The 25,475-nt window shown below is 48.4% G+C and overlaps 1 protein-coding gene across 1 annotated transcript in view; it reads left to right on the top strand.

The window, feature by feature from the left end:
- Positions 1-2,888: 2,888 nt before the first annotated feature.
- The window catches only part of mtch2 (mitochondrial carrier homolog 2), a 42,181-nt gene continuing 19,594 nt past the window's right edge, over positions 2,889-25,475 (top strand). The window contains exons 1-8 of the mRNA XM_052028986.1: positions 2,889-3,053; positions 16,624-16,708; positions 17,715-17,821; positions 18,693-18,719; positions 19,489-19,545; positions 20,240-20,297; positions 20,393-20,444; positions 25,066-25,125. Coding sequence (XP_051884946.1) covers positions 2,967-3,053; positions 16,624-16,708; positions 17,715-17,821; positions 18,693-18,719; positions 19,489-19,545; positions 20,240-20,297; positions 20,393-20,444; positions 25,066-25,125 — 533 coding nt within the window. The 5' untranslated portion in view covers positions 2,889-2,966. The remainder of the gene's footprint in view (positions 3,054-16,623; positions 16,709-17,714; positions 17,822-18,692; positions 18,720-19,488; positions 19,546-20,239; positions 20,298-20,392; positions 20,445-25,065; positions 25,126-25,475) is intronic.

The raw sequence follows: 25,475 nt of genomic DNA, 5'->3' as shown, positions 1-25,475 counted from the left end.
CTGTGGAGGTGTGAATGGCAGAAAGGGAAGTACGATGGGTAACCTGGCAACTGGAAGGCACTCCTGCAGCCCAGGAACGTGACTAGATACAAAACAAGTAGAACCAAGGGTTGTTGACCAGCTGTTGTAAGACAAGTTCGAAAGGTCTCAAAGGGCAAGGACTCTGGACACAGTCTTTGGAGCTAAAATTATTTATTTATAAAAGACAAACGCAGGATAGGTTGAACAGGAATGAACGCGCGCGCGCGCACACACACGCGGGTGATCGCGAACGTGGGGGGATCGCAACAAGGATGAGATGCGCACGCACACGCACACGCACAACAAACTGGGTACAAACGAATCAAGGAAGAAACAATACAATGCCTGCCACCCCTTGATCTCAGTGCAAGCATCGGTTCTCTGCTAGAGGGATATTCTAACTAATTTCTCTTAAGCAGAGCACAGCTTACCTCGGCATCCCTCGGAGACAACGAAGAGAGAGAACCAAGCACATGCATCATTCTCTATAGTGCTGGAGGGCTGGGTGGTCCAGCCCAGGTAGTTCAAAAGGGCCAATGGTCAAGTGTGCCAGGTACAAAGGTGTTTAAAGCGACCAATTGTCAGGTGTGCCCTGAGGGGCGGGGGTGGAGCCAAACCTTGACTGACAGTGTGTCTTCCAACCAGATGGGGTCAGTGTTGTCACGTGACAGCCATGACCCTCCACAATACACCATCCCATGGGGAAACCCAATCCCAAAAACACCGGTCTATCAATCCTACAGCATCCTCACCTCTTAATGATAGGAATGGATTTAATGGTAGAAATTCAAAGTTGGTAAATTCAACGTTATGGCTGCTTTTCAGAAAGATGAGGCACCGTTACTCAAGCTCGCATGGCTATTGCTGGAATGAACCATGGTGTGGTGGCACGGTGGAGAAGCAAGTAGAACCGCTGCCTCACAGCTCCAGTGACCCAGCTTCGATCCTGACCCCTGGCGCTGTCTGCGTGGAGCTTGCACGTTCTCCCTGCGACTGCGTGGGTTTCCTCTGGCTGCGCCGGTCTCCTCCCACATCCCAAAGACGTACACTTTGGTGGTTTCATTGGCTAGTGCAAGTTGCCCCTAGTGCATAGGAGAATGGTAGAATCCGGGGGGGGGGGGGGGGGGGAGGTTGATGGGAACATAGGGAAGATCAAAATGTGATTAGTGTAACTGGGTGCTCGCTGAGCGACACGGACTCAGTCGGCGAGAGGGGCCTGTTTTGACTCTACAACTCTAGTAAGGTGCAAAAATCAAGAGACTCAAGGTCACACTTATGGACCAAGTGCAGATGTACAACAGAGTGATTACTCAATCTATGTTTAGTTACACTGATGTAATGAACTCTGCACTGTGAGCAGGAAATCCAGTAATACAAATCATGGCTGCACTCATTGGGACGGCAGGAACAGAAGAACTGCTGGAAATGATAAGACTAAAGTCTATCAAGTTCACTTTCTGCCATAGATAATTGCGTGAGAAAGCCATAGCTGAGCTGCTGATTGTTCAGAGAAATCAATCTCTGCCACTTCCACACGGCAGCTGAGGGGAAGCTTCACTCTGAGAATCTTTCTTCCAACATGATGTCTTAAATTATTTACCTGCAATGGAGTGGGATTAGCAGAAAGTTCAGATATTGAACTCAAACATACATCTTCATTTGAATTAATAAGAGTGGATTTATCCTGGTTCAAACACATGCAACGAAACACCTGTTCACTTTCAAATACACGTGGATGCAAATAACTTGGAGGTACAAGGAACTGCAGATGCTGGCATCTGCAAACTTCAAATACAGAAGTGTCGTAAGAAATCATTGAAGATACAAGAGGATGAAAATGGACGTTTAAAAATGTGATGGGAGTATGTGATCACGGTTAATATTTCTCACACGTTTCAATATCTGTAATGCTGTAACTGCAAATAACTTGACCAAGAACAGAGGATGGAGGGAACAGTGGGGGGGGGGGGGGGGAGAGGGGGAGAGGGGAAGGCTGGGGGGGGGGGGGGGAGGGGGAAGGCTGGGAGGCAGAGGGGGCGGGGGGGAGGGGGAGGGGAGGAGAGGGGGGAAGGGGGAGGGGAGGAGGAGGGGAGGGGGAGGGGGAGGGGGAGGGGAGGAGGAGGGGAGGGGGAGGGGAGGGGGAGGGGAGGGGAGGGGGAGGGGGAGGGGAGGGGGAGGGGGAGGGGAGGGGGAGGGGAGGGGAGGGGGAGGGGGAGGGGAGGGGGAGGGGAGGGGGAGGGGAGGGGGAGGGGAGGGGGAGGAGGAGGGGAGGGGAGGAGGAGGGGAGGGGGAGGGGGAGGGGAGGGGGGAGGGGGAGGGGAGGAGGAGGGGAGGGGGAGGGGGAGGGGAGGGGAGGAGAGGGAGGGGGAGGAGAGGGGAGGAGAGGGAGGGGGAGGAGGGGGGGAGGGGGGAGGAGGGAGGGAGGGGGGAGGAGGGAGGGAGGGGGAGGGGGGGAGGGAGGGGGGAGTGGGAGAGGGAGGGGGGAGCGGGAGGAGGAGGAGAGGGAGGGGGGAGCGGGAGGAGGAGGAGAGGGAGGGGGGAGCGGGAGGAGGAGGAGAGGGAGGGGGGAGCGGGAGGGGGAGGAGAGGGAGGGGGGAGGGGGGAGGGAGGGGGGAGGAGGGGGGAGGGAGGGGGGAGGGAGAGGGGGGGGAGGGAGGAGGGAGAGGGGGAGGGAGAGGGGGGAGGGAGGAGGGAGAGGGGGAGGGAGAGGGGGGGAGGGAGGAGGGAGGAGGGGGGAGGGAGAGGGGGGGAGGGAGGAGGGGGGAGGGAGAGCTGTCGGAGGGAGGGGGTGGAGGGGGAGGGGAGGGAAGGAGGGAGGGGGAGGGGAGGGAGAGCTGTCGGAGGGAGGAGGGACGGAGGAGGGGAGGAGGGACTCCCACCCGTCACTTCCGCCGCCCGCCTGGCCGACGGGTGACGCAGTTCCGGTGCTGCTCGGCGGCGCGGCGATGGCGGACACGCTGAGCCAGCTGTACCTCGGGGCGGGACTGACGGTGCTGTCACACCCGCTCATGTATGTCAAGGTGCTGATCCAGGTGAGCGGGGCCCGGGGGCGCCATGTGGGAGGGCGGGGACCCCATAGCCACACTGCGGCCGGAGGATGCAGTCCCCATGGCAACCGGCCTACCTCCCCCCCCCCCCCCGTGACCCCTTCACCTCCACTTGATCCCCGTTCACCTCTTCCCATCTGGTGACCCCCGCCCCTTGCCCCTCCCTGTGATGCCCCCTCCCCTCCCCTCCCTGTGATGCCCCCTCCACTCCCTCCCTCCCCTCCTTGTGATGCCCCCTCCCCTCCCACTCCCCTCCCTTGTGAGGCCCCCTCCCTTCTCCTGCCCTGTGATGCTCCCTCCCCTCCCCCTCCCGGTGATGCCCACTCCCCCCTCCCCCTCCCCTCCCTGTGATGCCCCCTCCCATCCCTTCTCCTCCCTGTGATGCTCCCTCCCCCTCCCCTCCCTGTGATGCCCCCTCCCTTCTCCTCCCTGTGATGCTCCCTCCCCTCCCCTCCCTGTTGATGCCCCCTCCCCTCCCCTGTGATGCCCCCCCCCCCCCCTCCCTCCCCGTGATGCCCCCTCCCCTCCCCTCCCTGTGATGCCCCCTCCCCTCCCCTCCCTGTGATGCCCCCTCCCCTCCCCGTGATGCCCCCTCCCCTCCCCGTGATGCCCCCTCCCCTCCCCGTGATGCCCCCTCCCCTCCCCTCCCCGTGATGCCCCCTCCCCTCCCCTCCCCTCCCCTCCCCTCCCCTCCTTGTGATGCCCCCTCCCCTCCCCTCCCCTCCCTGTGATGCCCCCTCCCTTCTCCTCCCTGTGATGCCCCCTCCCCTCCCCTCCCTGTGATGCCCCCTCCCCTCCCCTCCCCGTGATGCCCCCTCCCCTCCCCTCCCCGTGATGCCCCTCCCCTCCCCCTCCCCTCCCCTCCCCGTGATGCCCCCTCCCCTCCCCTCCCCGTGATGCCCCCTCCCCTCCCCTCCCCGTGATGACCCTCCACCCCCCATGACCCCCCCTCCACCCTTTGCCCCAGCCTGACCCCCCCCTCCACCCTTTCTCCCCTCTCCGCCTGGTGTTTATACCCCACTTTGTTCCTATGCCCATCTCTGCCGTTCCTGGTGAGCCCCTTCGTCCCTCCCCTTCTCATTTAACGGGTGACACTGTTCAGCCTTGCATCCCCAGCACCCCCTCACACACCCTGTCATCCTTTTCGCTTCTCCCTCTGATGCCTCGTGACCTGGTAACGGTCCCTCTATAGTGTTATTGGAGAGTGCTCTCGGAGTATTGTGTTGTGGGTGTAGTTCTTTGGGTGACACACCTTCAGCCTTTCTAATCGCAAGGATACTGTGTCCAGTCCTCAACCAGCTTGGGGTGGAGGACCATGCTGTGGGGACACTGAAGGTGTGCCGATCTGTTGTGGGTGCAATACTGGGACTGTGCTGCGTTGTCAGAGGTGTTGGTTTTTCGAAGAGATTGGATTGTTCGTCCTGGATATATCATGCAATCTTGCAAAACTTGCACGCAGTCAGATTGCATTGATGTTGCAGCTGTAGAATTGCTTCACACAGGATGAGGGCATTCATTACCCCTGCAACAATGAGGAAGGAAAACTTGGCTCCTCCCCACTTCATAATTCCTTGTTCTTGTTCTTTTGGAAGACCCGTTTAAGGTCAAATATGCAGTGGTCTTTGTGGTCTCCTATTACTTTCCCATGTATTTACTCCATTAACATTGCCTTGCTCTGTTTTGGAAATCTTTTATGATTTATGACTATTAAGAAAACACTAGGATGTTGGCTTTCATAAATCGTGGGATTGAGTTTAAGAGCCACGAGGTAATGACGCAGCTTTACAAAACTCTGGTTAGACCACACTTAGAGTACTGTGTCCAGTTCTGGTCGCCTCATTATAGGAAGGATGTGGAAGCGTTGGAAAGGGTGCAGAGGAGGTTTACCAGGATGCTGCCTGGATTAGAGAGTATGGATTATGAGGAGAGACTAAGGGAGCTGGGGCTTTATTCTTTGGAGAGAAGGAGGATGAGGGGAGACTTGATAAAGGTGTACAAAATATTAAGAGGAATAGATAGAGTAGACAGCCAGCGCCTCTTTGCCAGGGCACCAGTGCTCAATACAAGAGGGCATGGCTTTAAAGTAATGGGTGGGAAGTTCAAGGGAGATATCAGAAGGAGGTTTTTTACCCGGAGAGTGGTTGGTGCATGGAATGCGCTGCCTGGGGCGGTGCTGGAGGCAGGTACGTTGGTAAAGTTCAAGAGATTGTTAAATAAGCATATGGAGGAATTTAAAAGAGGGGGATATGTGGGAGGAAGGGGTTAGATAGTCTTAGGCGTGGTTTAAAAGTCGGCACAACATGGTGGGCCGAGGGGTCTGTATTGTGCTATATCGTTCTATGGTTCTATGACAAGAGTACACAGGTTTAAGGTGGTGGGGAGTAGGCACAGAGGAGATGTTAGGGGTAAGCTTTTTACTCAGAGTGGTGAGTGCATGGAATGGGCTGCCGGCAACGGTGGTGGAGGCGGATACAATAGGGTCTTTTAAGAGACTTTTGGATAGGTACATGGAGATTAGAAAAATAGAGGGCTATGGGTAAGCCTAGTAATTTCTAAGGTAGGGACATGTTCGGCACAACTTTGTGGGCCAAAGGGCCTGTATTGTGCTGTAGGTTTTCTATGTTTCTACTATTCAGTGTTCAGAGTTTTGCAGTAATGTAAATAACTGTTTTTGGCCTACTTCAACCTCCACAAGGTCGTAGAAAAATTGAGCTTTTCTTCTTCAGCTATGAGACCGTAGGGAAATGGCACTGACTGGCTGGCTTCAGCCTCCCCAGGCCAGAGAGAAAGGGTACTGGACTCTGCCCTGTCCATATCTCTGTCCTTTTGGCTCCACCGAGAGCTTAATAAAGGTCCATCTGATCATCTTGGATTCGTGCTGCTTCACCAATACTGATACCTGAAGGTTCAAACTGAACCGTTCAATTTGAGTCCACTTGGTGGGTGAGTGGCTAATGGTGAAGTGTGTACCCGTTGGGGCCATGCTCCAGATACTGAGGGAGGGTCAGTCTGCAGTACTGAGGGCTTGGGGAACTTATGCAATCTATGCTTCAGTGAATGTGCAGGATTCTTGGCTCAGGGAGTCAGTGAGTGTGCAGGATTGAAACGGGAAGCGCTGGAAATACTCAGCAGGTCAGGCAGCATCTGTGGAACATGAAACAGTTAATATTTCAGGTTGAGAATCTTTCACTAGAACTAGAAAAGTAGGAAATAAGTTTTAAGTAGAAAGAAAGGAGGGGTGGAGGGAACAAAGGGAAGGTCTATGTGAGCAGCTAGGGTTGATTGAATGATAAATGGTGGAGCTGAAAGAGGCTGGCAAAGGCTTGTGAACAACATTAGGTTTGTGTGGCAGAGTTGTAAATGAAAGATTATGAGTGAAATCTGAAATAACCAGAAGAGAGAGAATAAATGATGGGAATGTGTGATACAAGACTAGAATGGGTGCTGAAGATGAGCTAAGATCTTTATTAGTCACATGTACATTGAAACACACAGTGAAATGCATCTTTTGTTCTGGGGGCAGCCCGCAAGTATCGCCACACTTCCGGCGCCAATATAGCACGTCCACAACTTCCTAACCTGTACGCCTTTTGGAACGTGGGAGGAAACCGGAGCACCCGGAGGAAACCCACGCAGGCACACGGGGAGAACGTACAAACTCCTTATGGATGGTGGCCGGAATTGAACCCGGGTCTCTGGAAGTAAGGAGAAGCCCACAACTAGTTCTGACAAAGGGTCTTCGACCTGAAACATTAATTCTGTTTCTCTTCTCGCAGATGTGGCCTGCTCTGAGTATTTTTTGGTTTTTATTTTAGATTTACAGCATCCACAGTTTTTATTTTGATTTTCATCAACAGGCCAGGCAGTCCAACCTCAGTGGCGGGAGAGTTGTTTGAAACATTGAACTGGGAGAGAAGTACTAGTCATTGGAGGAAAATGGTTTGCTCAAGGCAAGGCAGGCCAAGTTTAAGGGCAAGTCATGCTCAATGAATCTGAGGGAGTTTAATGACCTGGGCTTGGTACAGACCACCATTTCAAATTTAGCAGATGGCGTAATTGTGAACTGCAGTCACGTCAGAAGGATGAGGTGTTGTTCCTCAAGCTCACATTGAGCTTTGCTAGAACAGTGTGGGAGGTCAAAAACAGAAGTCAGAGCGAGATGGAGAATTTAGGTGACAGGAAACTGGATGCTCGAGGAGATGGAAGAGTGATCAACAGCATCCCAGAGCAAACTGTCCTCCTGAAAAAGGAAGGGAGAGAAAGACATTTCTGGTGGTAACTCTGTATTGGAGGCTGGTCGGGTTGAAGGGGAACTCTGTCCTTGTTCTGGTTGGGGGGGGTGGGTGGGGGTGGTGTGAGGTGAGAAATGGAAGTTTGCGAAATGGAAGTTTGCGAAATGGAACGAATGCAGTTGAGCCCTATCAACTTTGCTGGAGCAGAGGGGGGAAAAAGGAAGGCAAATTAAAAGCTCTGATGTGGAAGCTTGTCAGAACATATGATAGAGATACGGAAACCGGGAGAAGAAATGGAGCCCTTAGAGGAAATAGGGTGGAAGGTGGTGTCGTTGCGGTAGCTGTGGGAACCTATGGGTTTGTGGATGGATATTTCTAGCTGGAGAAACAGCCCCTCGTCTTCTGATTTGATCTTTTACAGACTCTGGACTCGGCATTGAAAACAATTTAAGATAAATTGTTCATTCTGGTCTTGCATCTTACATTTCCAGCAAATGTTTCTTGCTCCCTTCTGGTATTTTCAGATTACTTTCCTCTCCTATCTGCACCTTCCCCTAACATAGTCTTTGTATGCACTAGCCTATACCACCACTTACTACAGACACTATCACATACCCTGGTCTCTGCCCTATCACAGACCTTCCCTTTTGCTTTCATTGAGTCATAGAGCAATACAGCACGGATATGGGCCCTTTGGCCCTACCAGTCCATGCCGACCACGGTGCCCAGCCAGCTAGTCCCAATTTCCTGCGTTTGGCCCATATCCCTCTAAGCCCTGCCGATGCATGTACCTATCCAAGTGCTTCTTAAATAATACCATTGTACCTGCCTCAACCACTTCTTCTGGCAGCTCATTCCATATACTCACCACCCTCTGTGTGGAAAAAGTTACCCCTTGGGTCCCTTTAAGGCAGGCATGGTAATGTAGCGGATAGCGTAATGCTTTACAGCGCCAGCAACCCAGGTTCAATTCCCGCCACTGCCTGTAAGGAGTTTGTACATTCTCCCCGTGTGTCTGTGTGGGTTTCCTCCGGGTGCTCCGGTTTCCTCCCACATTCCAAAGACGTACGGGTTAGGAAGTTGTGGGCATGCTATGTTGGCGCCAGAAGCGTGGCGACACTTGCGGGCTGCCCCCAGAACATTCTAGGCAAAAGGATGCATTTCACTGTGTGTTTTGATGTACATGTGACTAATAAAGATCTTATCTTAAATCTTTCCCCTGTCACCCTAAACCTGTGCCCCCTAGTTTTGGACTCCCCTACCCTGGGGAAAAGACCGTCCACCTTATCTATGCCCCTCATGGTTTTATAAACCTCTATAAGATCACCCCTCATTCTCCTACGATCCAAGGAATAAAGACCCAGCCTGGCCAACCTCTCCCTATAACTCAGGCCTTCCAGTCCTGGCAACATCCTCGTAAATCTTCTCTGCGCTCTTTCCAGCTTAACCACGTCTTTCCTACAACAGGGCGACCAAAACTGTACACAGTGCTCCAAATGCGGCCTCACCAATGACTTGTACAACTGCAACATTATGTCCCAACTCCTACACTCAATGCCCAGACTGATGAAGACCAGTGTACTAAACGTCTTTTTCATCATCCTGTCTACCTGTGATACCGCTTTCATTGAACAATCCTCTTGTACTTCTAGTTCCCTTTGTTCCATTACACTCCCTGGTGTCCTACCATTCATAGTATAAGTCCTGCACTGGTTTGACTTTCCAAAATGCATCACCTCGCACTTAATTGTATTGAAATCCATTTGCCGCTCCTCGGCCCACTTCCTGAACTGATCAACGACTGATACGATAACCTTCTTCACTATCAACAACACCCTGCAACCACATTGATTTTCACTGGGTGCTCCGATTTCCTCCCACATCCCAAAAATATGCAAGTTGGCTGGATAATTGGCCCCTGTAAATTGCCCCTAGCGTGTAGGTGAGTGTAGAACCTGGCATAAAAGGAACTAAGCCACCTGCATTGCCTAGTTTCTGACATCTCACCCACATGCCTCATGGTGAGAGGGCCTGGCAGTGAATGTTTGTGGTTTGCCTCAGTGCCAGTAGGTAAGAAAATTAAAATAAATCAGATGCCGGAATTCTGGAATTAAAACAAAACTACCAGAGTCACCCAACAGCTGTGGAATGAGACACAGAGTTAATGCTCAAGGTCCGAGACCTTTCATAAGAAATGAGGAAACAAATTTCATCACTTTTGCTGCCAGTTTCCATTCTGCCCTCGCCTCAGTGTGGTTCATCTTCGACTCTTCCCTTTCTGGATCTTTCCGTCTCTGTCCCAGGATAGGTTAGCAGCAAGCATCCACTCTCAGGTCCAGGTGTAGCTCTGGAACTTGCGTGGGCACAAACCACACCTGGCTTTTTTGTGGGATACTTGGAACCCTGCTTATTCCAGGCCCACTCAGAGCCCCCTCCCTCAATCCTCTCTCCATTACGTTGGTAACTATATCAGTGCTGCTTCCTACACTCATACAGAATTTCGAACTCATTCTTGTATTGCTAACTTCCATTGCTCTCGCCTTCCCTTTCAGGATCCTTCTGTCTCTGTTTTAAGGCTGGCAACAAACATCCTTTACAAGCCCACGGACACTCACGGCTATCTAGACTATACTTCCTCCCACCCTGTCTCCTGGACGGATTGTATTCCGTTCTCCCAGTTCCTCGGTCTCTGTTGTATCTGCTCTGATGACAAGACTTTCCACGCCGTTGCCGCTGAGGTATCTAGTTTTATTCTCAACCGAAGTTTCCACTTTATCATAGGTGACAAAGCCCTTGACTGCATCTCGTCTACTTCTCACCCCCCTCTCCTGGACAGAACAAGAACAGGGTTCCCCCAGGTCCTTCTACCCCACCAATCTCCACATTCAACAGGTCATCCTGCACAATTTCCACCACCTTCAAAGACATTCTACCGCCGGGCGCATCTTCCTCACTCCATCCCTGTCAGTATTTGAAAGAGATCATTCCCTTCACAACTCCCGGATCCACTCTACCATCTCCCCAGACTGTTGTCCTCGAGGTTCATTCCCATGCAACACATGCATTTTTATCTCCTCTCTTCCCACCGTCCACGTGCTTTTATGTGAAGCAGTGATACATGTGCACTTCCAGTCTAGTGTACTGCACTCAGTGTTCACAGTGTGGTCTCTTTTCTACAATGGAGAAACCAAATGCAGACTGGGTGATCGCTTTGCACTCATTTCAATCTGCAGGAGTGACCCCAAGCTTCCATTTGCCCATTCACTTTAATTCTCCACGTCATCAAGTATTGCCTTTTCTCTGGGCCACCTTTTGAGACTGATACACTGTATGTTAATACAAATAATTTTTATTCAGAAGAAGCTGAAAATTGTGCAGTAATATAGTGTAACGACCTGTATTTTGTATAAAATGATGCCTTGCAGGCACTCACAGTTTCTGTGCACTCTGCCACCTTACTGAGTGCTCCTCTCCTGTGACCGGTGCAACAGTCACCTCAGCGTGAACCCGACGCAGCAGGCTGGTTTGAACAAGTGCTGCTGCTTCCTGGGTGCTGGAGTTGTCTCAGGCCTAGATGCCTTGTTTTATCCAGTCCATGATCGTCGAGGAGTTGGGGAAGATTGCCGGGCAAACAGACTTGTTCTCCTTGCAGAACCTGGTCTTGTAGAAGTAGTGAAGCTCATTAGGCTTCACCCGCGACAGACACTCTGCAAAGGCCCGGTCGCACTCGCATGACATCCTCGTGCACACGGTCCGCCCCTTGCACTCCGTCTGCGATTTCCAACAGGTATAGTTGTACAGACTCCACTTGACGTGGCTGTGGCATCCAAGGGTCACCCTGGTGTGGTAGTAGCAGCAGTCGTGCAGGAAGCAGCAGTGGTCCACCTGGTCCACGGGCCTGCTGGAGCCCCCGGTCCCACAGTAGCAGCCGTAATTGTGGAGCTTGAGGAGGGGGATTCTAAGCTTGGAGCGGTAACACCACAGAGTCATTGCCATGTCAATGAGCCCTCGCCGCTCCCGGGGTGAAGACTGACCCAGCTCAGCACTGGGGCAATGGCACAGCCAGGCCGCGCACAGGACCCACACTGGGAGCCCCCTCATCGCCTCCTTTGCTCGCTTTCTGCAGCTTAGTGCTTTCCTGACTTGTGTTCAGTGCTATATATCTGTGTCCTCCCGTTCCACACATCATGTGATCCTTGGCCCGCCCTCCTCACACTTCTCGTTCTCTGAAGTCTGTTTTTATTTGACCAGGGTAATTGGTTCTAAGTATTCCAGGTTATTTGAGAAGGACTGTTCTGAGTAAAGAAAAGCACAGCCTTTTTTCCTTTGGGTTAAAGGAGTCTAAAAACTGTATTTGTGAGTGGGTGTGAAAATGGACCCAGGCAGTGTTTAGGCCAATGAGTGAAATAGCTCCTATACCTTGGAATTATAAAAGTGAATGTAGTATATTTGTCAGGGGCTTCCTGCCCCTCTGTTATATTATTGCAGCTCCTTCTTCAAGCTGTTAAATTGGTATTAGAGCTTTGGGTGATCATATATTCTGTTGGGTTAACATTGCCTGTGGTATGTACATTCTGAGCAATCCCGGTGGTTCTAACTAACTCTGGCAAGCCCTTCTCCACACATTGTGGCTCCTAGAGGACCTTGCATAATACCACGTCTTTCCATCTACACTCTGCGTTCCTGAAATGCAGATAGCAGGCACGGTAGTGTAGCGGTCAGCGTTAAGCTATCACAGCGCCAGCGGCCTGGGTTCAATTCCAGCCGCTGTCTGTAAGGAGTTTGTACATTCTCCCTGTGTGTCTGCGTGGGTTTCCTCCGGATGCTCTGGTTTCCTCCCACATTCCAGAGATGTACGGATTAGGAAGTTGTGGGCATGTTACATTGGCGCCGGAAGCGTGGCGACACTTGTGGGCTGCCCCCAGAACACACTACCCAAAAGATGCATTTCACTGTGTGTTTCGATGTACATGTGACTAATAAAGAGATCTTGTCTTACCTCACGTCCTGGGCAGTGTTACTGTCTGCTACAGTATATGGTTTCATTGTGTTTGCTGTTCTCCTTCAGGTTAGTTTTCACTTTTCCTACTGTAGGTGAGCTGTTTTCATCCTCCTGTAAGCACAGCCTGAAGGCCAGTCTCTGCGTAGTGCAGGCGTCTTCCCTTTCACTTTGAATTCCATCTCCCCCTGCACCCCCACCCCTATCCCCACCTGGCTCCTTCCATCCAAGGAGTACTGATTGTCCTCACTTTAGTATCAACCACAGTGGCTGTCAAGAATTTATTTAATGTTAGGGGCAGAGCCCAATAAAGCCACAGGAGCGATGTATGTAATTTAATAAAATGTTGACGCAAGTAGACATATCCATAGAACCGCATCATGCTTGGGTTTGCTATAGTTAGAAAGTTACTTCTTGGGTTTGGCAAGTTTTCCCTCAATATAGCAAGAGGTTTTCATTATTTTATGCAGCTGAAAACAAAATAATGGCTGCTTGTGCACAATTAAAGTAGCAGAAATAGGATAACAGATTGATCATGCCCACAGTGTGTATATGGTAGAAGAGAGACCAGTGCTCTTTGCACCCAGGGTTATCGCCGTGGGCAGCCCAAAAACAAACTGACTCGCATCTTTTTCTGCCTGCTTCACCGAATTGTGGTTGTGCTCCACATCTAATCTTAGTAAATCAGTGTCTGGAATGAGATTGGAAAGTATTGCACCATAAGTCCAATTTCTACAGACTGAACTATGATCAGGATTTATTTACAAACAGCACAATCCACAGATGAAAGCAGGCTGCGTATGAAGTAATTTGCAGCATGGGTAATGAGTTAACTGCCTTGGTCCATGGCTTTCTATTTAGCAATTACTTGGGGAGACTGTCTTGTGGTTGTTTTTGCCTCTGCTTGTTTGAACCCTCTATCCTGACCCATTAGTATCAGGGGTTAGAAGTTAGGCAGTGATAGCAAGGCTTGATGCAACATGATATTGGTGGAAACCATCTCTCCAAAAAGAAGGAAATTTTAACAAAGCAATTTTCAGCATTGATTCCCCCAACTAAATTAAAATCGTGCGCACTAGATAACATCCTCATCGTGCCCAGCATATCTGACTTTTTTTTTGCTGATATTACTTCCCTTTGCTCTCAACTGCATAGTTCTGACTATTTTAACGTTTTTTAATCAGTTATTTAAACATTAATCAGCAAAGTCATTACCCATTAAAATGAAAACCACTATGATGCTGGAGGAACTCAGCAGGCCAGGCAGCATCCGTGGAGAAAAGCAGGCGGTCAACATTTCAGGTCAGGACCCTTCTTCATTACCCATTAATGTAGTTATTTTAACATAAATTTAACTTGTAGTTATTTGAAGTCCTTAATCTAGTTTGCAGCATTGCTAGGTACTTTAGGAATGAAAATACTTCAGTAAAACGTCAGCAGGAATTTAAAGGATAAGGCTGAACTTGTTTCATTGAAAGAAGCACGGAATGGAATCTGGGTGTGTGGAAACAGGAATGAGCCATTCAGCCCCTTGGGGTGGTTCTCCCATTCAGTGAGATCTTGGCTTATCTGTACCTTAACTCCATCTTCCTGCCTTAGTTTGGTGACTTTTAATACCCTTGCCTATCAAAATGTCTATTAGTCCGGGGTTGAAAATATTCACTTAGCCCCCAGCGTCTAGGTGAGAGGGTCCCAGACTTTGCTGATTAATGTTTGTTCAAATAACTGATTAAAAAATGTTAAAATAGTTAGAAATATGCAGTTGAGAGCAAAGGGAAGTATCAGCAAAAAAAAGACAGATATGCTGGGCGTGATGAGGATGTTATCTAGTGAACACAATTTTAACTTAGTTGGGGGAATCAATGCTGAAAATTGCTTTGTTAATATTTCCTTCATTCTTGGAGAGATGGTTTCCAGCCAGTTGGTAATTGACATATGGAGACCAGCTTCCCTGTTCTGCGTGTGCTGAATTGCTGCCTGAGTCTAGGTCAGAGGAAGGTCCCATTGCTGACCTCTGTCCACGTGCAGCAACAGGGGAGGAACATTGGGTAAAGATGTGGTCCACTCCAACTACACACAACCTTCTCCCACTGCAGACACATTGAATACATTTCAGGTGCGTGCCTGGATGAGTGTTGGGAGACAGAGTAGATGATGTTTGAAGTTTGTGGAACTCCTTGCCACATACAGCAATGGAGGCCAGATCAGTGGGGGTGTTCAAAGAGGAGATAGATAGATATCTAAATAGTCAGGGTATCAAGGGATATGGGGATAAGGCTGGAAATTGGGATTAGAATAGGTTTTTTTTCCCCATTCCCCATTTCTCATTTCTTTTTTCCCTTTTCCTTGGAGCAGACTCGATGGGCCGAATGGCCTGCTTCTGCTCCCTTGTCTTGTGATCTTGTGTGGAACATAGAACAGTACAGCACAATACAGGCCCTTCAGCCCACAATGTTGTGCCGACCTTTAAACCCTTCCTCCCACATATCCCTCTATTTTAAATTCCTCCATATGCCTATCTAGTAATCTCTTGAATCTGACCAATGTACCTGCCTCCACCACCACCTCAGGCAGCGCATTCCATGCCCCAACCACTCTCTGAGTAAAAAACCTCCCTCTGATATCTCCCTTGAACTTCCCACCCATTACTTTAAAGCCATGCCCTCTTGCATTGAGCATTGGTGCCCTGGGAAAGAGGTGCTGGCTGTCCACTCTGTCTATTCCTCAATATTTTGTACACCTCTATCATGTCTCCTCTCATCCTCCTTCTCTCCAAAGAGTAAAGCCCGAGCTCCCTTAGGCTCTCCTCATTATGCATCCTCTCTAAACCAGGCAGCATCCTGGTAAATCTCCTCTGCACCCTTTCCAACACTTTCACATCCTTCCTATAATGAGGCGACCAGAACTGGACACAGTACTCCAAGTGTGGTCGAAACCAGAGTTTTGTAGAGCTGCATCATTACCTCGCGGCTCTTAAACTCGATCCCACGACTTATGCATGCTAACGTCCCATAGGCTTTCTCAACTACCCTATCCACCAGTGAGGCAACTTTCAGGGATCTGTGGATATGGACCCTCAGATCCCTCTGCTCCTCCACACTACCCAGAATCCTTCCTGAACTTCTTCAAGCAAGGAGAGGAGGCGGGCGGTGTTGCAGGGCCAGACGTTGGCACAGCAAGGATGTGTGGGGACTCGGGACAGCATCCAGTCCCGGGCTTCAACTTGAGCTGCCTCTGAGAGATGCTGACCCTGCTGTATATCAGAAGTGAGCATGCAAAGCAGGAGAGAGAGCATGAGCAATGTGTATTGAAGGTCCAGTCCTGACTGCAGTGCTTGGTGTGGGTGGGACCTGCCCTGGGTTAAGTGCACTCTGCCTACCATAGTAATTATGGGGGCAGAAAATAAAAGTGTCACTCTTTGAACTTTACAACTGGGCTATTTTAAGCTGCTGTGTGCTTGTTGGTGTCTCGCTCAATGGTGGCCTGTCACGGAGCTGGCTGGCTGGCTGTGTCATTAGTGACTCTGTCATTAGATGTTCCAGTTGTGAAAAGATGTATTTCTTTAGCACCTCCATTACCATGGGCAGGTCAGAGCAATGGGAATAGTATGAGTAGTGATTGTAATGTAAGCAATGCAGCTGCCAGTGTTACGGAAGTCAGTCCTCGCTGTAATAAAGCAGACAACAGCAGAACCACGGAGCGTACAATTAGTGCTTTATAATTTAACGCTAGCAGGAGTGAGGGAAACAGAGAAAGAGTAAACAGTGTAACCCGTGCTCTGTACTGATCCCCACTCAAAGATTTACATGTTTGTGTCCCTCCTTTTATACTTAATTTAAAGATGCCTACGTGCAGCATTGCACGTACTTGGGCAGTATTGGTATTGGTTTATTATTGTCACTTGTACCGAGGTACAGTAAAAAAAACTTGTCTTGCATACTGATCGTGCAGTTGCTTACAGCAAACTTTAGCAAAACAAGATGTGCCTTAAGTACTCCTTTGTTTCACCCAAGCACCTGCACATCTTGCAGTCACAACTATAGTCACGCCATGGTTGAAGCAATAATAACCATACATTATTAACCCTTACGTTTCCAGTTACTTTTACAGTGCCTGCACAGTGAGTATAGTGGTAAGCATTTTAGGAGAATAAACGTTGTCCAGGTTACTGTCGACACTTCCCTCAATGTTCCTTGGAAGAGTCTCGTGGGATACTTTGCAATCACCTGAGAGGGCAGGCTCATCACTGAGGTGGCGGGCGCCTCCTGCCATTGTTCATGTTTTCCTGTCCAACCTGACAAAGTTGTCTTTCTCTCCTTGCTAGGTTGGTCATGAACCAATGGCTCCTACTCTGGGCCGGAACATCTTCGGACGGCCAGTTCTCCAGCTGCCTGGGCTCTTTGCTTACGGTAGGTACCAAAGCAGTTGTAGAATACTGTATGTGCTTTAGATTCAGAATCAGAAACAGGCACGGTAGTGTAGCGGTTAGTGTGACGCTATTACAGCGCTATTAACCTGGGTTCAAATCCGGCTGCTGTCTTTAAGGAGTTTGTACGTTCTCCCCATGTGTCTGCGTGGGTTTCCTCCGGGTGCTCCGGTTTCCTCCCATATTCCAAAGACGTACAGGTTAGGAAGTTGTGGGTGTGCTATGTTGGTGCCGGAGGTGTGGCGACACTTGCGGGCTGCCCCCAGAACACTCGATGCAAAAGATGTATTTCACTGTGTGTGTTTTGATGTACATGTGACTAATAAAGAGATTGTATCACTGACATATGTTGTAAAATTTGTTGTTTTGCGGCAGGAGTACAGTGCAAGACATAAAAATTATTATAAGTTACAAAAATAAAAAGATAGTGCAAGGAGAGGAAGAAGCTGTTCCTGAAAGGTTGAGTGTGGGTCTTCAGGCTGCTGTACCTCCTCCCCGATGGTAGTAACCTGAAGAGGGCACGTCCTGGGTGGCGATGTAGTTTGGACATTCTTAGCCACAAGGTCACTACAGTAGTTACAATCTATGCTGTGTCTTCCCTCGCAATGTCAGATGGGCAGTCTGAAGGAAGCTTAAACTGTGCTGAACCATCCTGGGTGTGGGCACTGTGGAGGGAGTTTTACATTATACACCTGTTTAACCTTCCTTCACTGCAACAAGTGTGAGGCTGCTATGAGTTGACATTGGCAGGAGGCAAAACAACATTGCAGTGTTCTTCTGTTGTTTAGTTGTAAACGTTACTTGCAATAGAGTCATAAAGCAATACAGCACAGATACAGGCCCTTCGGCCCAACGAGTCCATGCTGACCACAGAGCCCACCCAGCTGGTCCCAATTTTCTGCATTCAGCCCATAACCCTCTAAGCCCCAAGTACGTTCAACCTTTTCCATTATATCAATAGTGCTACTTAATTGTCATTTGTCTTTCAGCTAAGCACATTGTGAAAATTGATGGAAAGCAAGGCCTGTTTAAAGGCCTAACTCCCCGGCTATGCGCAGGAGCCATTGGGACGGTCGTACATAGCAAGGTGCTGCAGGTAAGTGCACTATCAGTGTGAGGCGAGGTGTCATACTCTTGTACCAGTCACTACATCGGGGAATGGTGGACTGTATCCCATAGAACAGTACAGCACAATACAGGCCCTTCAGCCCACCATGTTGTGCCAACCTTTAAACCACGCCTAAGACTATCTAATCCCTTACTCCCACATATCCCCCTATTTTAAATTCCTCCATATGCTTATCTAACAATCTCTTGAATTTGACCAACATACCTGCCTCTGCCTCCACCACCACCCCAGGCAGCGCATTCCATGCCCCAACCACTCTGGGTAAAAAACCTTCCTCTGATATCTCCCTTGAACTTCCCACCCATTACCTTAAAGCCATGCCCTCTTGTATTGAGCATTGGTGCCCTGGGAAAGAGGCGCTGGCTGTCTACTCTATCTATTCCTCTCAATATTTTCTATACCTCTTTCATGTCTCCCCTCATCCTCCTCCTCTCCAAAGAGTAAAGCCATTAAAACGTGATGAGTTCGTGGCTCTTCTCACGTGTGGTAGAGCAATCTTCAGTAAGATGTGTCTGTCACAGTGTGGGACAGCCAAGTGTGGAATTAAGGAATTGCCCCCCTATCTAAAAAGCAGATGAAATCCAATCGTGACAAAATGGCTGAAGTTCGCTGGCTTAGTGTGTACCTCAATGCATTAGTCCACAAGCTCTCAAAGCTGGGGAGGTGGGATGCTCATAGCCAGGGAAGGAGGTAGGCTGTTTATACTCAGAGTGTTGAAACAAACTGCTAGTAGATTTGGATTTGAACTAGTAGCTGAAGATGACCAGTTCCTTTACAGACACCTCCCTCAGTTGCTCTCCTGCAGTCCCTTCCTCTCTCACTCTTTCTTTTGTTACAGAACTATCAAGAGATGAAAGAAACTGAGGTGAGTGTCTGCTTTACAGTTGAACTCTTTTCTAATTTTGTCTCTGTGTTACTGCAGATGAAAATAGGTGACCTTATGTAGAAAAGAATGTGTGGGGGAACAGAAAGAAGCTGTCATCCAGAGCCACATGACAGCAGTGTGCACAGTAACTTTTCGTTAGTGGAATCATTGAGTCATCCATTTAAGCAACTACACTGATTTAAAACCGTCTCTCATGGTTTCTGAATCAATATGCTGTACTCATGTGAATGTTCCTGAATTCATATGCCATGATCTCTCATCTCTCATCTACGCAAGCTCTCAGTATAAACTCTGAAACTTGCCCATTTACTCAGTAGTCTGTTTTTGAAAGTCATCCTTTTTTTGATAGTCACTCTAAATTGCCATCATTTCTCATCGAGGACAATTATCCTTGGCTGTGGAATTTATTTTCTATGCATAAATCTCCCTGCTTCAGCATGTAACTGTATTCTGCGTGTCCATTATGCCATGTGCAAGACCATACCATTTGTTCAATTAGATTACAGGATGTCTTATTCTACTTGTGAACCAGACCTCTTGTTTGCAATGTATTCTGTAACTTTCACTGGTATCGCGGGTGCCCAGCTTTTCTGAATGGCAAATCAGTGCCTCTTTCCACAAGTTTTCCTCAGTAGGTGGTTGTTGATGTAAAGTTAGGTGTGACCTGAGCTAACTGGTGATTCAAGAGTTGCAGACCTGTACTTATGTTTTTTCCAGCAATTTATCGGTTATATTTGTTCTCTTGCAGTGTTTAGAATTGGGAAAGCTTGCAGATCGGTCTTCGTTGCATCGTGTGTTTGAAGAGGTAAGTTGGGGCTGGCCTGCTGAAACTCATTATCCAGGAGAATGGAGCAGGGATCCTTGCCCCCAGCTGTTAATGCACTCCCAGGAAAGAGTGAGATAGGATCAAGCATTGTTGTTGCATTGTGGATGCACAGTCCCACGTAACCATCCACTCATGCATTGCACTGATTGCTTATATTCCCGATTATCCTGTTGCTCCTTATAGATACCACTTGACCATCCAAATGCTTTTCAGTGAAACGTAAGATACCAGTTTTATTAAACCTGTTCCCTCCATAGTCACTTGTTTGGTGATGTACCGTGTTCTTCTACCACATATGTTCATCCCTTATTTTAAGCAGAATTTACTTCCTCCTCCTCAAACCACTCCCCACCTCGCATAAAGTAAACAATGCCCCTAATCTTTGCCTAACCTTCGATTCCATAATCACGTCAATCGTCATCGAACCCTCAGTCTCCATCCGCCTTCCTGTTACTGTTTCTTTAACAGAAGTGGGGGGGATTGTGGATTAGTCTTCAACAGTTATCAGTTCTGCAGCACTATTAATTACAGCACAGGTTAGGTAGAGTATAGCTTTCTCTGCAGTTCATCTTCTGCCAACTGGAGCACAAGAGGGTTGACCAATGTTGAGGGTATGAGGGTTTGGTCTTTGTGGCATCCGTGCTTTTATATTAAGTTTTTTTTTGGTCCTTAGACAATGCGGGAGATGATTGCTCGCTCCACAGCCACTATTGTCACCCATCCCTTCCATGGTAAGACTGGCTTGCTGCCTTCAACTACATTTGCTATGTTGCATCAGTGAAGAATGTACAGAGGTGTAATGTTGAGCTGTTGCGTTTCATTGCAGTGATCACCTTGAGATGTATGATACAGTTCATTGGGCGGGAAACCAAGTACAGGTGAGTGCAGAGAATTGACTGGTCAAGAATGGGCGAGGGAAGCTGCCGGCACATTGTGGGAGGGAGCTCCCAGGTCCGTAAGTGAGGAATGTTTCCTTCACTGGATGATGAAGGGACATTGAAGACCCAGGACCTGCTGGCAGTGACTGCAGCAGACGTGGGGCCTCTCAATTCACAGAATAGAAGTGATTTATGACTCACAAGGAGGGCATTTCCACCAACCACATACATGCCAGTGTTGTGTGTTAGTGAAAATGTTTCTAACTAATTGGTGTGGTACCTGGAATTGCCTCCAAATTATCCTCCACCTTCATGAGCAGTACTGCATGACCACGTGTGGGCACAGCACATTGATGTGCACAGCGACAACAGACAATTCTGGAGCCATTTCCAGATTTAATATGTGACATGCAAGGTGCAGTAATTTTAAAGAGAGCGTACAGTACATCATGTTAACATCTGTGGTGTATTTGGGAACATGCGTAGAGACGCAGCCTATCACTTTAGGTGTGCGCGCACAGTGATGACATGAATTCAGGAGCATGTGTACAACTCATGTGTATTGATGCTTCTGTTTGCCCACAGGAGTGTTCACCCAAGCATGGCTTAGGATGTGGAAGCATTGGAAAGGGTGCAGAGGAGATTTACCAGGATGCTGCCTGGTTTAGAGAGTATGCATTATGAGGAGAGACTAAGGGAGCTCGGGCTTTACTCTTTGGAGAGAAGGAGGATGAGAGGAGACATGATAGAGGTGTACAAAATATTAAGAAGAAAAGATAGAGTGGTCAGCCAGCACCTCTTTCCCAGGGCACCAATGCTCAATACAAGAGGACATGGCTTTAAAGTAGTGGGTGAGAAGTTCAAGGGAGATACCAGAGGAAGGTTTTTTTACCCAGAGAGTGGTTGGGGCATGGAATGCGCTGCCTGGGGTGGTGGAGGCAGGTACATTGGTCAAATTCAAAAGATTGTTAGATAAGCATATGGAGGAATTTAAAATAGAGGGATATGTGGGAGGAAGGGGTTAGATAGTCTTAGGCGAGGTTTAAAGGTCGGCACAACATTGTGGGCCGGAGGGCCTGTATTGTGCTGTACTGTTCTATGATTCTATGATCCTATGGCGTATGGATTCAGGAGTATGTGTAGGGGCATATTAATTCAAGAACTTGGACATCTGTGCAGCATGTTAATTCAGGATTGTGCGTACAGGCACAGAGTATTAGAGTGTTCCCCTGGGCATGGCATATGAATTCAGGAAAATTCACATGAGCACAGCATATTAATTCAGAAATCTGTGCATGGGTATGACATACTATTTCAGGAGCATGGGCACACCTGCAATGGTGGTCGAACTTGCACACAAGGCTTATTCAGAGAAGGTTGCACAGGCTTGGCTTGTATCTGTCTGGAGATGAGAAGAGTGAGCGGGGACTTAATTGAAACATAAGATCCTGAAAGGTCTTGAGGGTGGATGTGGAGGGGATGTTTCCTCTTGTGGGAAAACTAGAACGAGGGCTCATGGTTTGAACATATCCCCCAACTTGAGATGGAGTGAAATTTTTCTCTGAGGATCACGTCTCTAGAACTCTCTTACTCAAAGAAGCAGAGTATGAAATTTTTTTGGGGTAGATTCTTGATAAACAAAGGGGTAAATATTGCCAAGGGAATGCAGACTTGAAGTTACAGTCAGACCAGCCCTGATCTGATTGTATGGCAGAGTGGAACTGAGTGCCGGCCTCCTCTTATGTTTGTATATTAATTCAGCAGTGTGCTAATGACCTCAACGTATTAATACAGGAGTGTGTACGTAAATGGCATATGAAGTCAGGACCATGCATGCACTCAATGTATATGAATTCTCAAATTAGCTTATAACATAAGAGGAGGCTGTGTCGTCTATTGAGCCTATGCCAGTATATGGATTCAGGAGGGCATGGACAGACACTGCATTTGAATTCAGAAGCTTTTGCATAGGCATGCCATCTAAACTGAGGATCATGCATACAGCCAGAGTGTTTGGTGTTTAAGTGTATGCATAGCAGAGTTGCATTGATCCAGGGCCCTGTGTACATCGTCAGGGTTTTGTACTGAACTCGTACACAGCCACAGCATTCTGACATTAATCGATTGCATGACCATGGTCTCTTGATGCTCAAACATGCACAGAGGCAGAGTGTATTAATGCTGAAATGTGTGCACAGCTGCATTGTACTGAAGCTCGAGTGTCCGTCCAACCCTAGTGTACTGTGTGCTTACAGTGATCTGATGCGTGCAACCATGGTGTGATGATACTTGAGTGTGCATACAACCATAGCATATTGTGACTGAGCTCGTGCAGATACGGTGAATGGATGATTTGTTGGTGCATGTTACAGTAGTGCAGTGATTAAGTTACAGAACTAGCAGCCAGAGTTCTTCACTGTTGGCCCAGAGACAAGATTCAAATCTTACTGTGGCAGCTGGGAGTTTAAAATCGAGCAGTTAATTGGAAAAAAAAAAGTCTGGAATTTAAAAATGAATTTAGTCTCAGTAGAGTTAGCCATGAAATGACTGGATTGTTTGTAAAAAAAAAAATAATAATTCCATCTGATTCATTACATCCTTCAGAGAAGGAAATCTGCCATCCTTACCCATACCTGAGAAACAAAGGACTGCAGATGCTGGAATCTAGATGAAAGACACTATATGATGCTGAAGGAACTTGGCAGGTCAGGCAGCATCCGTGGAGAAAAGCAGGCGGTCAACGTTTTGGGTCAGGACCCTTCTTCAGGACTGAAGATGGGAAAAGGGGAAGCCTTTAGGAGGGAATATATAGGGAGCCCAATATATAGCCTGGCCTGCTGAGTTCCTTCAGCACCATCGTGTTTTTCATCTTTCCCATACTTTATGCAGACTAGATTTGCATATCTAGTCACCACATTAAAGGAAGGTCATGATATATAACTCATTGGTGAGGCTGCACTTGGAGCTCTGTGTACAGTTTTGGTCACCCTGTTATAGGAAAGACGTGGTTAAACTTGAAAGAGTGCAGAAAAGATTTACGAGGATGTTGCCAGGACTAGAGGGCCTCAATTATAGGGAGAGGTTGGCCAGGCGAGGTCTTTATTCCTTGGAACGTAGGAGAATGAGGGCCGACCTTATAGAAGTGTTTAAAATTATTAGAGACGTAGATAAGGTGGACGGTCTTTTCCCCGGGGTAGGGGAGTCCAAAACTAGGGGGCATAGGTTTAGGGTGAGAGGGGAAAAAAAAGGACCTACGGGGCAACTTTTTCACGCAGAGGGTGGTGAGTGTATGGAAGGAGCTGCCAGAGGAAGTGGTTGAGGCAGGTACAGTTGTATTATTTAAGAAGCACTTGGATAGGTACATGGAGGGGTGGGGCTTGGAGGGATATGGGCCGAACGCAGGAAATTGGGACCAGCTGGGTGGGCACTGTGGTCGGCATGGACTGGTTGGGCTGAAGGGCCTGTATCCGTGCTGTATTGCTCTGATTGCACTGGAGAGGGTGCAGAGGATGTTGTCTAAGATGGAGTGTTTCATCCATGAGGAGAGACAGGATAGGCTGAGTTTGTTCTCCTTGGAGTAGAGGAGGCTGAAAGGGGGCGAAACGTGTTTGGAGTGTACAAAATTAGGAGTGGCATAGATAAAGTAGATACTGAGACACCAAAAGTATCTATAATCAGAGGGCATGGGTCTAAGGTAGGAGGAGAAAGATTTAAAGAAAATTTGAGGAAGAATCTTTTCAGCCAGGGGGTGAATGCATTCCACATTTCACTGCCTGAGGGGTGGTAGACGCAGGTATTCTCACACTTGAGAAGTGTTTAGAAGACCATTGAAATACCATGGCACAGAATGTTACAGGCCAAGTATTGGTAAGTGGGACTAGGGGAGGTAGATACTTGATGGGTCAGCATGCACATGGTGGGCCAAAGGGCCTGTTTCTGTGCACATAACTCTAATACAATTACCAGTGATGTCCTCACTCATCCTGTGAATAGCTGTGGCACAGAGAGTCAGAGCACGGAACCATGCCTTTCACCTCACCGTCTGTCGACCATTTACATTAATCCTTTTTTTTAAATTCTCCCCATATTCGCATCAACCCTCCCCAGGCTCCACCACTCACTGACACAACAGGGACAACTTACAGTGGTCAATTAATGTACCAACCTGCACGTCTTTGGAATAATGTCCTGAAACGGCGGTAGAGATTATATACAAACAAACGTATGAATTAGGAGCAGGAGTAGGCCACTCACCCTTCGAGCCTGTTCTGTTATTTCAAAGCTTGTAAACTCAGTTCTGCATCCCTGCCTAACCTCAGTAACCTCTCACCCCCTTGCCTATCAAGAATGCACCAGTCTTAAAAATATCCAAAGACTCTGCAACCAGTGCCCTTTGAATTCACGATTCTCTGAGAGAGAATATTTTGTCTCGTCTCTGTCTTAACTGGGCAATGCCTTTTTTTCCGAAGTCCTGTAAGTGTTGTGCGCCCAGTTACAGCACACTAATGCTTGAACGTGCACACAGCTACAGCTTTGCTGCATGATATAATGCTAATTTGATGTCAAAATGCAGACACTTTTATTCTGAAGGTTAATAGTTTTTTTTACTTTAACTCCACAGTGGGATATTCGGTTCAGTAGTAACAATCTACCGGGAAGAAGGTTTCCTAGGCTTCTTTGCGTAAGTATAAATTTAACTAAGAATGAATTGCTCTGTGGGTTATATTGGTGGAGCCTTAAAGCCACAATGATTCCTTATTCAGCCTTGAGGTCAGGGAACACTTGTTTATCTTTGAGCAAGTTTAGGGACAGGAGATATCAAGTGAGCTTAAAAATAACAAACTGCTGCAGGAACTCGGGGGATCAGGCAGTATCCGTGGAGACAAAGGGATAGTCAACATCTTGGGTTCAAATCCCAGGTCAGGACCAGTCCTGGTAGGCCCATTGTTTCTGCCTCCTCTGCACCATTGAACTTATCTCACTGTACCTCGACTCCACCTTGTCTCCCCGGGTCCAGCCTTTTCCCACTTA

Source organism: Pristis pectinata, chromosome 14 (assembly GCF_009764475.1).
Source record: "Pristis pectinata isolate sPriPec2 chromosome 14, sPriPec2.1.pri, whole genome shotgun sequence".
Classification (NCBI taxonomy): domain Eukaryota; kingdom Metazoa; phylum Chordata; class Chondrichthyes; order Rhinopristiformes; family Pristidae; genus Pristis; species Pristis pectinata.
The sequence above is the reverse complement of the archived record's forward strand: the minus strand, read 5'-3'. Positions and strand labels throughout refer to the sequence as shown.